This window comes from Sarcophilus harrisii, chromosome 2 (assembly GCF_902635505.1).
Source record: "Sarcophilus harrisii chromosome 2, mSarHar1.11, whole genome shotgun sequence".
NCBI classification, from domain to species: Eukaryota; Metazoa; Chordata; class Mammalia; order Dasyuromorphia; family Dasyuridae; genus Sarcophilus; species Sarcophilus harrisii.
The window spans coordinates 308,476,639-308,493,262 of record NC_045427.1 but is presented as its reverse complement, the minus strand read 5'-3'; the positions used below and the strand labels follow the sequence as shown (position 1 = coordinate 308,493,262).

At 37.1% G+C, this 16,624-nt stretch overlaps 1 protein-coding gene across 1 annotated transcript in view; it reads left to right on the top strand.

The window, feature by feature from the left end:
- RGS6 (regulator of G protein signaling 6) overlaps positions 1-16,624 on the top strand; it is a 610,477-nt gene that overhangs the window by 558,298 nt on the left and 35,555 nt on the right. The window contains 2 exon segments of the mRNA XM_031952584.1: positions 6,817-6,906; positions 11,295-11,348. Of these exon segments, the coding sequence (XP_031808444.1) occupies positions 6,817-6,906; positions 11,295-11,348 (144 nt within the window).

Below are 16,624 nucleotides of genomic sequence, written 5' to 3'. Positions count from 1 at the left end.
TAACCCTGTAAAGTAAGTGCTGTAATTATCCCTTTTTTATAGTTGAGGAAACTGAGGCAGGAGTTAAGTGACTTGTCTAGAGTTACACAGCTAGTAAGTGCCTGAGGGTACATTTGAATTTCCTGATTCTGGGTCCAGCAATCTCTCTACTTTGCTGCCCAGTGGTAGTAATGCCTTCCTCACAGGGACAAGTTCTTAAACTTTGCATCTTCTACTATTATGCTAGGAAATTTAGGGAAGTGGAAAGAAGAGAGGAGGCAATTACACCTGCAGGAAGAAAAATATGGTTCTTCTAAATCCTAATGATAACTCTTGACTCCTATGCAATCTTCCAACTGAGTGGTTTCCAAGAAGACAATTTTGAAGCAGGGCAAATGAGTTCCTCTCTGTTGTGGGTCTCCAAAGCAAAGACAAGTATGCAAAGTTATTTTTAAATGGTTCAGCTGCCCTGATATCTTTCTCTCATCCTCTCAAGGTTCCAGGTAGTTGGCTGTTTGCCTTCTCCTATTCCTATGAGGGTCATGATGGTTTATTTGTAAAAAAAGGAAGGATCTCATGGCAAAACACTGATTTGTAGCAGGTGCAGCTTAGATTCAGCTCCCATATCTCCCTCAAAAGCCATCCTTTTTTGATTTCTTTTTACCCTTCTGAGCAAATAGGCCTTTCATTATTGAGGGCTCAGCCTAAGGAAAGGAAATTGTGGTGGAAGATCTTATCAGAATTGACTTTCATACACTATAACTATCAACCACTACAGTGACATGACTTTCTCTCTACCTTGGAGAATGGTGGTGGGGACAGTTAACATATTGTAGAACCCTATCATCCTTGACCTATGGAAAACTAATCCTTTCTCCACTGCAACAAGTATCTACTCTTTTCAACAAGAAGATTTCTAATGGTTTTAAACATTGGATGTTCTGCTTCAATATATCCCTTCAACACACACATACACACACACACACACACACACACACACACACACACACACATCTGGTTGTAAGGAACTCCCACTCTTAAGTGCTAATATGGGTTGAGGTAGGGCAGATTGCATATCCTGTGTTCTCATCTTTCCCTTTAGATCAGTCCTCTTAAGAAACAGTCAAAAAGCTGAGCATGGTTACTTACACATGCTGGTCATCCTAGCTACCAGGAAGACAGAAACTGGCAGGTCTCTTGAGCTCATCAGTTATGAGCTGCAGTGAGCCAAGTATTCTCTTATTGAGTTTAACATTAATTTGTTGACCTCTGGGAGCATCTGACAAGGGACCACCAAGTTACCTAAGGAAGGGGAAACTGGCCCAGGTTAGAAACAGAAAAGGTTAATATGCCTATCAGTAGTGGCTCAGCCCAAGAATATTCCCAACAATTTCAGCAGATGACATAGGGAGGTAGGAGGGAATAGGCATTCATATTGTGCTTACACTGCCATATTGTGCCAGACATTGTGCTAAGCACTTTTACAAATATTAACTCATTTTATCTTCACAACAACCCTGTGAGGTAGGTGATGTTATTATCTCTATTTTACAGTTAAGGAAACTGGGGCAAATATAGTTTAAGTGATTTGCCTGGGGTAACACAGCTAGTAAGTATCTGAGATCAAATTTGCAGTCAGGTTTTCAGGTAGACCTCTATTAACTCTGCTCCCTGGAGAAAGGAAGGAAGGAAGGAAGGAAGGAAGAGAAAAAGGGAGGGAAGGAGGGAGAGAAGAAGAGAGGGAGGGAGGGAGGGAGGGAGGAAGGAAGGAAAGAAGGAAGGAAGGAAGGAAGGAAGGAAAGAAGGAAGGAAGGAAGGAAGGAAGGAAGGGAAGGAAGGAAGGAAGGGAAGGAAGGAAGGAAGGAAGGAAGGAAGGAAGGAAAGGAAGGAAAGGAAGGAAGGAGAGAGGAAAAAGGGAGAGAGGGAGGGAAGGAAGGAGGGAAGGAGAGAAGAAGGGAGGGAGGGGAAAGGGAGGAAGGGACGGTAGGGAAAAGGAAGGAGAGAGGGAGGAAATAAGGAAGGAAAGGGAGAAGGGAGAGAGGAAGGAAGGAAGAGAGAGAGAGAGAAAGGAAAGAGGGTGGGATAGGAGGAGGAAGGGAAGTGTAGATGAAGAGGAAGGAGAGAGGGATGAAAAGAGGGAAGGAGGGAGGGAAGATGGAAAAAGAGAGGAGAGAAAGGAGGGAGGGAAAGAGGAGCAAAAGGCTCATGTATTCTTCCTTACAGGTTTTTTCCAAAATAGTGATAGTTGCTACCAATAGCTTTTCATACCCACTATGCCTGGCATAAAAATTTTGAATAAAAGGTCTCGATGAAGCCAGATCCTATCCCAGTATGTCAGTGTCTCAGACGGGCAAGGATCCTTCATAATCATCAAGCCAGACTTCATATTTAAACAGGCACCACCTTTATGGAATCATGGACTGATTCTTAGCCAGAATCTATTTGATGACCTTCAGAGAGTGAGAATTCACTACTTTCCCAGTCTGTTTTATTTTTTGACAGTTCTGTAAGGAAATATTTTCCTAGTTAGGTGGCACAGTGGATAGAATACTGAGACTGGAGTCAGAAAGACTCATCTTGAGTTCAAATTTGACCTCAGACACTTACTAGCTGTGTGATCTTGAGCAAATCACTTAAACCTGTTTGCCTCAGTTTTCTCATCTGTAAAATGAGCTGGAGAAGGAAATGACAAATTATTTCTGTCAAGAAAACTCAACTGGTATCACAAATAGGGAAACATGACTGAAATGTCTTAATAACAACAATAACAATTTTTCCATGCATCAAATCCAGGCATATATTCTTTTCACTTTCTATCTGGAGCCAAACAGAAAGCCCTACCTAAAATGTCTTCTTCAAGAAGCCTTTCCTGATTCCTCTTAAGTCTAATATTTTACCTCTGTTGATTATTTCTAATTTATCTTGTATGTATCTTATTTGTATATAGTCTTTGTTTTTTACATGTTGTCTCCCCATTTGACTTCTTGATAGCAGAGACTTTCTTTTACCTTTCTTGTATCCTCAGTGCTTAGCACAGTGTGGTATATATTAGGCACCTAATAAATGTTCATTGACCATCCACATCCAAAGAAAGAACTATGGGGACTGAATACTATTTTCACCTTGCTTTTGTTTTGTTTTCTTTCTGGTTCCTTTTTGTTCTGAATTTTCTTAACCAACATGACAAATTATTAACAATAACATAAAAATGCTATAAATCACTAATAATTAGAAAAATATACATTGAAAGTTTTCTCCTGGATCACAACTGCTAGGGTAGAGGGGCATGTTTAGCTAATGAAACTATGAGCTATGCTGTACCTGGTTACCCAAGATGGAGAGGTCAGAGTGGATAGTTCTAAGAAAAGATGATCCATTAGAGAAGGAAATGGCAAATCACTCCAGTGTCTTTGCCAAGAAAATTCCATTGATAGTATTAAATTAATAAAAGATATAACACTCGAAAATGAGCTGCTCAAGTTGGAGATATCCAAACACTATTTGGGATGAATGGAAGACAAGTACAAGTAGCTCTAAAAATAATGAAATTTCTGGGCCAAAACTAAAAGTAAGTTCAGTTATTGATATGTCTGGTGATGAAAGAAGAGTTCAATTCTCCAAATAATCATTATTGCATAGGAACCTTTGAACCAAAGGAAACTGAATATAGTCAAACAGGAGATGGAAAAATTAAATATCAACATCTTCGGTGAACTCAAATCAATGTGGGAATGGATGAATTTAACAGAATCCCTTAAAAAAATGAAGTAACCCTCATAATTAATAAAAAAATAATAAACAATAAATAAATAATAAAAGAGTGAGAAAAATAGTAATGACAAAATGATATGTTTTGAATCCAAGACAAACAATTCATCATCACAGTAAATATAAGTCTGTACTCTATCCACTGATGCTGAAGAGGCTGAAGTCCTCAGTTCTATGAAGACTTACAACATCTTATACAAATAACCTTCAAAAACTGATGTCACATTTATCTAAGGTGATTGGAATGCTAAAGGAAAAATCAGAAGATAATTGGAAAAACAGGCAAATTTGGCTTTAGAATAAAAAAAATTAATCAGGGCAGAGAATAATATTTTTGTCAAGATAATTTGTTGGATCATAGCAAACATTCTTTTTCAACAACTCAAAATGTTACTCTAAACATGAATAAACTAGATGATCAATATAGAAATAAAATTGATTATCTACTCTGCAGTCAAAGTTGTAGCAGATCTATAAAATTAGTTAAAACAAAAGCTGAAACTGACTGTGGCTCAGATTACGTGCTTCTTACTGCAAAATTCAAACTTAAATTCAAGAAAATAGAGGAAATCATCAAACTGTATAGGTATGACATAACATCTTTTATAATATGAAGTAGAGGTGATGAATAAATTTAAGGAATTAACTCTAGTAGATAAAAATGCCTGAAGAACTATAGACAGACAAGAAAAAGGATAAGAAAGTAAAATCTGTCTGAGGAGGCTTTACGAAATCTGAAGAAAAAGGAAAGAGAAAGGGAAATATATACCCAATTGAATGAAGAATTCCAGAGACTAATAAGGAAAGATAAGAAGGTTTTCTCCAATAAGCAATGTAAAGAGATAGAAGGAAACAGTAGGATGGGATAAGCAAGAGCTCTCTTCCAGAAAATTAAAGATATTAAGGGAACAGTTTCATGCAAAAATGTACATGATACATAATCATAATGGTAGAGATTTAATAGAAGTAGAAGAGGTGGCAAGAATATATATAACATCACATATATCACAAATATATAACACTTAATATCACCAATAACTATGATGGTATGATTACTGAACCAGAGACAGACATCCTGGAAAATGAAGTCAAGTAGGCCTTAAAAAACATTGCTAACAGTAAGTCTAGTGGAGGTGATAGAATTCCAGTTGAGCTATTTATAATCCCAACAGAAAATGCTGTTAAAGTGCTACACTTAATAAGCCAGCAAATTTAGAAAAATCAACAGTGACCACAGAATTGTAAAACATATGTTTACATCTTAATCCTAAAAAAGGGCAATGCCAAAGAATATCAAAATTGTCAAACAATTGCACACCAGTAAGGTTTTGCTTAAGATTTTGCAAGCTAGACTTCAGCAATATGTAAATCAAGAATGATCAGAAAATAGGCTGATTTTCCAAGAGGCAGAGGAATTAGAGACCAAATTGCCAATATTCACTGGATTATGGAGAAAGCAAGAGAGTTCCAGAAAAAAACATTTACTTTTGCTTCATTGACCACACTAAAGTCTTTGACTGCATTGATCACAACAAAATATGGCAAGCCATTCAAAGAGATGGGAGTACCAGATCATCTTACTTGTCTCCTGAGGAACCTGTATGCAGGCTAAGATGCAAAAGTTAGAACCAAACATGGAACAATTGATTGGCTCAACATTGAGAAAGTACAACAAAGTTGTATGTTGTCACCTTATTCATTTAACTTATATTCAGAGTACATCAAGTTAAATACCAAACAGGAAAAACTGAAAACTGAAATTAAGGTTCCTAGGAGAAATGTGAACAATGTCAGATATGCAGACAATACTACTATAATGGCAGATAGTGAAGAAGAATTAAGAAGCCTCTAGAAAAGGGTGAAAGTTAGTTTGTAGCTTAACATTAAAAAAACTAAAATCTTGACAACTGAACCCATCCTTCTTAGCAAATAAAGGGAGAAGAAATAGAAACAGTATAATCTTGTATAGTGTATCATATTCTTGGGCTCAAAAATCCCTGCAGGTGGTGGCTACAGCCATGAGATTAAAAGACACTTCCTCCTTGGAAGGAAAGTTATAGCAAGTCTGGGCCACACACTAAAAATATAGATAACTCCTTGCCAACAAAGGTCAAAGCTTATAGTCAAAGCTATGATTTATCCAGTAATGAGAGAGTTTATTATAAGAAAAGTTGAACACTGCAGAATGAATGAATGTGATGGAATACTTTTGTGCTGTAAGAAGAGATGAAGGAGATGGTTTTAGAGAAATCTGGGAAGATTTGTAGATACTAATACAAAGTGAAATAAGCAAAATCAGAAGGAAAAATTACATACTAATAGCATTATAAAGACATAATTTTAAGAGACCATTCAACACAATGACCAATCATAATTCCAGGGGATTCATAAAAAGGCATGCATTTGTTGTTCAATTATTTGTCTAACTTTTGGGGACTCTCTCTGGGGTTTTCTTGGTAAAGATATTGTAGTGGTTTGCCATTTCCTTCTCTAGCTCATTTTACAGATGAGAAAATTGAGGCAAACAGGGCTAAATGATTTGCTCAGGGTCACAAACTCATAAGAGTCTGAGGCCAGATTTGAATTCAGGATGATGGGTCTTCCTGACTCTAAGCCTGCCACTGTACCCACCCCACTATTTAGCTGCTCTTGATGAAGCATGCTACTCACTTTAAAAATGGACAGGTGATAGAATTGGAAAGTTAAAAAAATGACCTGGCTAATGAGGGAATTTGCTTAACTATATATATATATTTTACTTGTTTTTTCAATGTGGGAGAGGAGGTAAAAGTTAAAGGGGGAATTGGGCCTGAAAAATAAAGTGAAATTGAAATTTTAAAAAAAAGAAATTTTATAAAGATCAAACCTCTCTGACCAGTAGGATCTTGTACTCTATAAAAGAAAATTTACTTTTCTTGCTTGAAAAATCATGTGATGTGTTCATCTGTTGGCATAGTTGAATATATCCCTCTTGAAACTTTTAATTGATGCTACTACCTTGGTAATTTCAGATTGGTGTTAGATAACAATTCTTTCTGATGTCTTCCCTATGCTCCTCTCCTCTTCCAGGAGCACATTTACAAGCTGATGAAGAGTGACAGCTATACCCGGTTTCTTCGGTCTAATGCTTACCAGGACTTACTACAGGCAAAGAAGAAGGTATATGGGGGGAAAGACAGGCTTGCCTCTCTTATCACCTATTGATTCTTGCCTGCTGCTTGCCGCGAGTGTGAAAATAAGACTATTATTTCCTGGGCTTTTTGTTTGTTTTTTCTTCTTCTTACCCTTTCCTATTGGCTACTTTTTTTCTTGTTGATAGAATGAGAATGATTATTTTCTAACTTCAAACATCCAAGATATAAAATCCTTCCCACTGTGTCCCTGTTCCCATATTCTGCATATGCTATGCACAGAGGGAAAAGGGGGGACAGATGAAAGTGTTGCTCATAAAAGCCCAATATCTCATTCAGGAGATGAGAGAAGTAGGTTGATACAGAACCTGATCTTGTTGACTCTCACAGGGAAGATGAATGAGGACATTTGTTGATAAGGGAATTGGGCTGGCACCTTTCTTTGTCTAGAAAATCATCCCCTTTGACCCTTTACCTCATTCCCACTCAACCTGAAACATTTTTATATTTTAACCCAGAAGAACTTATAAGCTTTGCACAGAATCTAGTTGCCCGGCTTCTTTCTTCTCACTTTGAAACTAAGTCATGGTTCCCTGCAGTCGACTGGGGGAGCCAGGAATCCTGAAAAATGCAGGTGAGGGAAGGGTGGCTGTAACAAAGATAAACTCTAATGAAATCTAGCTGGTCCCCTGGGGTAGAAGGGGCAAGTAGAAAAATTGCTTCTGAATTTCATCAGACTATGTTTAAATGCTTTGTACCCTTTCCAGCATAGTTCCATGTCCTCCATGTGATTGAGTGTGGTGCCCACTTGTACCAAAGTCTATTTCCATAATACTTTAGAACAAATGTTTTCTTCCCACATTTTCTCTTTCTATCGCTCTCTTCCTGGGCTGCCTTCTTGAAACTCTTGGTTTTCCATCAACATTCTCTTTGCTGGTGTTTCTCTCAACTGTGTAGCCCACTTTGTGTGTGCTTAAGACACTGGCCTCTGTGGGATTTCTATAATACTGTCTTTGTACACTGTTTGGTATCATATAGCTCCATGGTCTTTGATCACACTTTTCTTCCTTCTCCTCCAGTATATATGGCAATATCCTTGCTGCAAGGAACCCCTACTAGCCTTAAAGAAATTCTGGTTGGGAAAAGGAAAGTGGAAAGAAGGAGACAGGAAGACAATGCTTCCTATAAATGCCTTCAATGCCCTTTCTTTTGTGGTTATTGTAAAAAGAGAGGTCATAGTAATTCAGCTCTCACCAATGAAGGTCAAAATGAATTCCTTATAGGGTTGGGGTGTCCTAAATGATCACCATTTCTTGGTGTGTTTCCTAGGAAGTCAAGAGTTGTATAAGTAAGGAATTAGCTAATCTGAGCCTGTTTGGAAGCTGAGAAGGGGAAAGATAAAAAAGATCCTTTAGTCTATGGGAAATACTCAATGGGAAAGAAAAAAGTTTATCCATTGAAGGAATGGAAAATGATAAAAAGAACATCTAAGTTACTCCCAGATGCTCAGATTAAATAGTGAATTCATTAGAGAGTATTTATAAGGGCTAAGGAAGAAACTTATTGGCCTCCCTGTGGGTTATCTATAATGATATAATGACCACAATGCATAACTTTCAAATAAGTCTTTCAATGTCCAGAGAACAGTTATATTCAAAGACAATGGCATTAAGCACTATACAAAATCAAATTAATCCTAGTTTTCTCAGCTTCTAGCCTTCCAGTGGATGTCCAGTGGTATATTTGATTTACCCACATCTTTGCCAAATTTGGAAATAGACATTCCCTGATAAGAACATTCATGTCATGGAACTGCAGATGAGAAAGAGAACATGTAAACCCAAAAGAAGATGGGAGTAGAACCTCCTTAACAAAAGTCAATTACTCCAAAAAGGGAGTAGATACATAAGTCTTCTTCCTCAATTGTTACTGCTATGAATAGTTCCTTGATAGCATTTGAAGGTATGTACTTCTGATACTTTGATGTTTAAAAAAAAAAAGAAAAACCTTCCATAAGATCCATGAGAGATTATCTAGTTTCTTTGAAAAAAAATTCTTGGATCTTAATAGACTATAAACTTCAACAGAAGTCAATCATGTGATATGACAGCCCCAAAAGGTAATATGATTTGAGCAAGAATTCAAATCATTCTTAGTGTGCTTTCCATGATTTATGAAATAATAGTGATATATCTTTCTTAGAGGGAAACCAAGAGAGGGAGCTTTGTTCCAAATCAGAAAATACTTATTTAGTATTATTAGCTTATTTAGGCTAAGGAAAAAACTTGTTGGCCTCCCTGTGGATTACCTATAACAATATAATGACCACAGTGTCATTTTTACTTCTTTACTTCTCCCCAAGGGAAATGAATTGGATATATAACACTGTAAACTCAAATGGCTGTGGTATAGAAGATCGAGGCATTAAACTAGCACCCCCTTTTACCACTAACCTGTAGTTGAATTATCTATCACCCCAAAGAGGAGGAGACTTATCATGTTATTCAGAATCAGGCATATAGTTTTCATTACCTGCATGATGGAAGAATGTTCATCCTCGATCTTTTTGTCATTATTTCTCTGTTTTCCTTGTTACTTCTAGTATCTGCTTTTCCTCCTGCTGAGTGACTTTGCTGTCATGCTGGGTCCTGGTATGCTAGTATGTGTTATCTGCAATGCAGGCCAATAAGTGTCCTTGGCCCACTCCCCAGGCTTTCACTGTATCCTGCAGGCCCATAGATACCTGGCTTCTTCATTGCCTTATTTTTTTTTTAATTTATGTTGTGTGGTAGCATTTTTCTTTCTTCTTTCTTCCTTCCTTTCTTTTTCTTTCTTTTTTTTTTCTTTCTTTTTCTTTCTTTCTTTATGTCTTTCTTTCTTTTTTCCTTCCTCCCTTTTTCTTTCCTTCCCCCCCTTTCTCTGCCTCTTTTTTTTTTCAGAGTTTCCTTCCTTTACTTTGTAAGGCTGCCTCAAACATGGGCCCCAGGAACTGAGTTTGAGGGCAAACTAAGCAACTATGTGGGTTGTGACCACACTTTTCTGAATCATACAGACAGAAAATGCTGGAGAGAGGCTCAATCAACAGCCACACACCTGTACTTCCAGTCTGGTAGCATGCATACCCATCCACCCCACAGAGTATGGAGAGTTCCTGGTCTTTGTTTCTGACTTCTTTCCTCTCCTCCATGCTTCCCACCATGCCATTCCAAGTTTGCTGCTTAAGAGTGAGTCTCGTGTGATGTTTTGCAGTTATCAGAACACAAGATGGACATTTGTCAGTGGCAGAATTTTCGATAGGACCATGGGGAGGCTTAACCAGCTTTTCCTCACAGTAATAAAAGACCCAGTTACCAGAACTGGCTGATTCACACACACACACTCAGTTCTGAGTGACTATCCATGATAACCAAAACAAGCAACATCAAATTCACTCTCAAGTGATGCTTAGGGTACCACTTGGGGAGGAAAGCCACAGAAGGGAAAAAAAGAAAATGGTGGGCTAGGGGAGGGATCCCCTGGGACTTGTTCCACAATGAAGCATCTGGTAGTTTCCAAATTTAACTAATTATTTTTACTAACTAGGTACTAAGCCCCACTTTTTTTAATACTGGCAAAACTACTAGTACTATCAGGGCCCCCAGAGTAAAGCCAATATTGGCCTATTCTAATTACAGTGCTGAAGATGTCCCTTTAATGCACAGTCTATCTTTTTGTTAAGAAAAGAGTTTGGATAAGCCTGTTGCTTCCTGTTGTGCCACAGTAGTAGTGTGGTAGATTCACATGGAAGCCTTCAATAGAAGCCGTTAAGAATGGGAGGAAAAACCCAGATTTCTTAGTATCTGGAAAGGACACTGCTAGAGGGGAAGATAGACTTTCTGCTGAGTTCCTTCCTAAAATCCACCAGGCTGATTTCCTCCTACTATAAGGCTTTTCTGCTCTGTGCTGTGTCTAATTATACTCAGACACACACAAAAAAAGTTACACTTTAGGCACTTCGCCTAAAATGGTTGGGAGTGGGAAGGACAATCCAAGATGGCAGCCTGCTCTATTTTTTAAACAAAAGCTAATAGAAAAACAGTGCATTATAAAACAAGCTGACCAGGACTTGGGATTCAACTGAGAAGTGTTGGTTGTTTCTAATCTATGCATTTAAGGAAGGTTATAAAATCTAGAGAGATTAAATATTCAGTCCTCCTCCCCTCCAGACAAAGAAGTTGGTGACACTTTCCTTAGAGAGTTTCTTTCCTCATGTAAACAGCACTGGATGCTCTCTCCCCCTTTTTTTTTGTTTTTGTTATTTTTATGGTTTTGCTTTTCTTTTGGCTTCTTTCTTTAACTTTTGCTGCCCTTTGAAAACTACATCTAAGCTGAAGATTGTTTTCCCTGTATTTTTCTCCCAATTTTTTTCCCCCAAAGCCAGAAAATGAGCAAGGTCGTAGAACTTCCTTAGAAAAGTTCACTCGCAGTGTGGTAAGTTCAGTTGTGCTTTTTCCCCCTCCACCTTTTCTTTGTTTTTGTTTTTGTTTTTGTGTTGTTTTGAGGTTTTATTTGGGCTGGGATGAAATTTGGTGCTTTTCTTGCCTCCAATACCCTTGTGCCCTGTTTGCAGCTTCTCTTCTAGGGATGGATTTGCAAAAGAGCAAACTTTTTTCTAAATAAAAAGCTGCCTGCACAACTACTGAGTTTCAGACCTGGGTGTGTGGTTTTTCTGCCCTTGCTTTTAGAGGAATGGAAGAATTCATATACCTCTATGAGCTCAGGAGCTGATGTCTTTTCTGCAATAACCCAGAAAGGTCATTACTGTGCACACAGAAAAAAAAAAAAAAAAGCTAATTATTGGTCAAATGTTCATTTATAAAATTAATATTAATCAAACTATATACAAAAAAAGAAAAAGAACAACTTAAAATTCCCTCTATGAACTCTGGCAGCAAAGCTGGGATCAGTCCCAAGTTGACATCGCTGTAGCCACTTGCTTTTGCTATGTGTTTGTAGAGCTGTAATGGCGCATGATTTCAAGAAGTGTTCTTTAGTGTGCATCCACTGTGGTGTCTTTTGCATGAATTCTTTACCACAGTACATTCCTCCTCTTCTTCATAAAGTGACTGGGAAATGAGGGCATAGTGCATAGCATTGACCATTATGGGAAGTAGGGATGATGTGCCTGAAGTTTGTTGGTTAGGGTCACTTGTTATCCTGTCAAGATAGACTGTGTGGCAAAGTCCATTTGACTCTCTTAATTGCTTACCTTTCAATCACACACCTATAATGTAATAGATGTATTATGTACTCAATGTGTATATGTACTCAACATAGTACAAGAGGCTCAAATAGTCAATAGTGTGGGAAAGAATCAGACATGGGTGGATATTCCATGTGGGTGAAATAAATCAAAGAGCATGACTTCTCCTTCTGTCCTATCTCCTGCCAGTACTTGGCACTGCATCGTGTATCCAGAAGGTACTCATCTTATTAGAACAATTGCTAAATGACCAGAAGCAAGAACCTGGACAGAAAAGTACCACATTTGTACTGCTCAAGTATAAATAGAAGGGACCAAATCCAAATGATATGACCATAAAGTTGATGTTTTCCTTCTTATAGGTTAACATTGATATAATTCTTTTCCTTCATCCTAAGAAAGGAAGGAAAGAAGGAAACAAGCACATTAAATGTTTACTATGTGACAGACTATACTAAATACTTTACAAATAGGCTAGGTATTATTATCTCCATTTTACAGCTGAAGAAACGGGCAGATAGAGGTTAAGTGACATGTCCAGGACCACACAGCTAGGAATTGCCTTAGGCTGGATTTGAACTCAGTTCCTAATTATGAACCTAGGTCTATATAGATTTTACTACCCAAATGTCTGGAAAAAATAAAAGATATAACATCCAACTATTGCAGGACATAGTGATATGGCCTTTATTTGAACCTCTGATTTAAATTCTAAGAAACTGGAAATGAATACAATCATTTGCCTCTCCTAAATTTATTAAAATATGACCTTGAACACATGGCTTTACATAGAATGAAGAGTAAACAAAACAATAGATAATAATTGATGTAGAGCAATTGATCCTCTTCTCTTGCTTTCTATTATCATTTTTTTTCATAAGATAGAGAGATATATAGCCATAAAGTCCCTCTGATTCATTGTTACTCTATTTAGGTGAATCCTTTTATTCAGCTATCCCCACTTTAGGTAACATGATAATAGTAGAAAGATGATCTAGGTGATACAGATAGAGTTGAACTTAACAACAGGTACTTAGGTACAAATTCTTCCTCAAACACTCATTAGCTGTATGACCCTGAACAAGTCATTTAATTTTAATTTTATTTAATTGAATTTAATTAAATCATTGATTTTAAGGATCCTTAATTTCCTCATCAGTTAAATGGTGATAATAGTAACACCTACCTTACAGGGTTGTTCAGAGGACCAAAGGAGATGATGTAGGTAATGTACATTGTGAATCTTTTAAAATTTTTTTACTTTTACAATTTTTTTCTCTTAATAGTATTTTATTTTTCCAATTACATGTAATTTTTTAAAGATTTTTAAGTTCTAAATCTTTTCTCCCTTCCCTTAGTTACATCCTCACTCACCAAGGCAGCAAGCAGTCTAATTTAGGTTATACATGTACAATCATTTTAAACATATTTTCATATTAGTCATGTTCTGAAAGAAAAAATAGAACAAAAGAGGAAAATCACAAGAAAGAAAATAAAACAAAAAAGTGAAAATTCTATACTTTGATCTACATTCAGTCTCACTGTGGATGCGGATAGCATTTTCCATAACAAGTCTATTAGCATTGTCTTAGATCACTGTATTGCTGAGAAGAGCTAAGTTTACCATAGTGTATACAATGTTCTCCTGGTTCTGCTTACTTTGCTCAACATCAATTGATGTAAGTCTTTCCAGCTTTTCTAGAGTCTGCCATGCATTGTCAATCTTAAGATAATATATAAACTGTAGTTCTTATTATTGTTCTTCTTACTCAGTCTCTGGAGGCAGAAAACCTGAATTGTGTTTAAACTCAAAAAAAAACATATAAATTCTGTGACTTTAGGAAATGATCATGAAGAGAGGGGTCATGTCATATTTAACCTTTTTCCCCTGGAAAACCATTTTTTCTAAGCCTCATTTTCTTTCTAAAATGAGGAGAACAGTTCCTGTAAAAACTCTTCTCACAAACTTATGAGGAAAATGTTAGGAGGAGTTGGGTTTGAATCCCACCACTTACACTTATATGATCCTGAGTAAGATCTTTAATCTATCTGTGGCTTAATTTACTCATTTGCAAAGTGTAAAGAAGTAGGTTTTGGATTCAATGAACTCTAAAGTTCCTTAGAGTTCTAAATCTATGATTCTGTATTTGGGATCTTCTGGGAGGTCCTTCAGGGAGTCCTTTGGTGGGAGAGCTTGCCAAGTCATTTTTAGGGCTGCTTATCTGCCTTTGGTGTCCAGCTTTCACCTGTGGTTCCAAGAAGCTGTAGCATGCATAGCAGCTACACCCTAATAAAAAAAAACATCTCAACAGATGAACTAAATCAGGTTAAGAGTAGTCAATAGACCTCAAACCCATTGGTGAGTTAGGGGGATGTCTACTCCCAAATTGCAATTGCTGGTCACCCTAACTTTTGTCTTGCCACTAGACTTCAATGATTCTGGAAAAGTGAGAATTTATGCAATTCTGTTTCACTTAAATCCAATTAACGTGCAAGTCAAGACATCATCATGTGATGCCATTGGTCCTCTTTGAAGAAGAAGGACAAACAATAACAAATTTATGATCCTAAAAAATAGTGATATCCAAAGAAGATAGAGAAGGAAAAGACCTATAACTGTATTTAGTATGAGGTATTCCTGGGTAAGGAAAAGCTCTCTACCAATGCAGACAAAGGTACCTTCTTGCAATCTGTAATTTTAAAGAGATGCCTAGAGCACCAAGAGGGAAAGTGACTTGTGCAAGACCACACAAATGTTATGTTAGAGGTGAGAACTGAGTCCAGGTCTCGGTACTGAAGGCAATTTGCTTTCCACTATGACAAACTGCCATATCAAATACAAAGGGATTTCCAAAGCATTATACAAATAATAGCTATTATTTTTATTTTTACCATCATCCTTCAAAACACTATTTGAATATGAATATTTTAAGAGTTCAGATCAGCAAGGGAAAAAAAAACAAAGGTTTATAAAACTTAGCCCTACATCCTTAACTAGAGCACTTCATCTCTGCCTCTAGAACTGATATGCTCTCTATCAATGATGTTGAGGAATTTTGCAAACAAGTCCAAAATGTAATGGATAGGCAGCCAAGATTCTCAGGTACAGATTGAAAGAAGGTCAGGCATCTAACCATGGGGAAGAGGGGAATAAGGATATGAAAGAAGACACCTAGTTTCTTGACAAAGCAACTCAAAAACTCCCCAAAACCTTTTCTTAGGTTACAGAAGCAATCTTCATTTCTAATCAATTAACATATCCTGCCAGCCATCCTTCTACAATATTTGGCCCATCTGTCCCCAGAGCTCTCAAATTAGTAATGGTCTTTGTTACCTCCTCCCTGAACTCTTTCTCTTAAGAAGGTTTTCAGCTTTTCAGCTTTCCCAACTAATCCATTCTTCATGCCATCACACAAAAACCTTCTATATGCATAGTTATGGATTTCACATACCATTGCTCAAAAATCTCAAATGGCTCTCCATTACCTAGGGATTAAAGTCCATAATCTTGTCTGGCATTTGATGTCTACCACAAACTGTTGCCACCCTACCTTTTTAGCCTTATCTCATATGAAATAACCAAAATCTCCAAGGAAGGCCTGACCATCAGTCTCTGGACCGTTGCTTATACTGTTCACCATGCCTTAACTGTTGAATTTCTACTTAGTTCAAATGCTACATTTTTCTTGAGACTTTTCCTAATTCTTTGTATCTGTAATGACCTTTTACAGCTCTTCTGTAATGCTTTGATATATTTTTCATGTAATCATACATATTACAATTATCTGTTGGGGTCATTTCTCCTATTAATTGCAAATTCCATGTGGACAGTTCAAACTCTGTTTCTGCCTCAGCACCTAGGACAGTTCTCTGTCCAACGTTGTGTTGTTTCAGTTGTATTCCATTCTTTGTGACCCATTTGGGGTTTCTTGGCAAAGATATTGGAATAGTTTGCCATTTCCTCTTCCAGCTCACTTTATAGATGAGAAAGCTGAGGCAGAGTTGAGTGACTTATTCAGAGTCACACAGCTTCTAAGTATCTGAAGTCAAATTTGAATTCTTCATGATTAGTCTTCCTGATTCTGTCAAGTGCTCTATCCACAAGTGCTATATAACTGTCCTCTCTGCCCAAGTTAATTGCTTAATAAATGTTTCTGAATGAGTGGAATGGAAGGTCTTGTGAGAAACATTTACTCTGTGTCTTTTTGTCCTTAAAATGATTCTATTTCTAGAGTTCTCATGTTCAAGTAATAAAGTATTTGGAATATAAAAGCAATAGACATATGCCAAATCCATTAAATGCTCATTTGGGAAAATTTTTATGGGTATTTCAGGGCATTCTGAAACAAAATATTTTCCCAACCTCCAAATCTTTAGAATTTGGAATAAAAGATAAGCCTATAAAAAGACAGAGTGACAGAGGATTGTAGAGAGTCTTGGATGCCTTTCTAATCCAAGCATTTATTAAACACCTACTTACATGTGCCAGGCACCATGCTAAGAT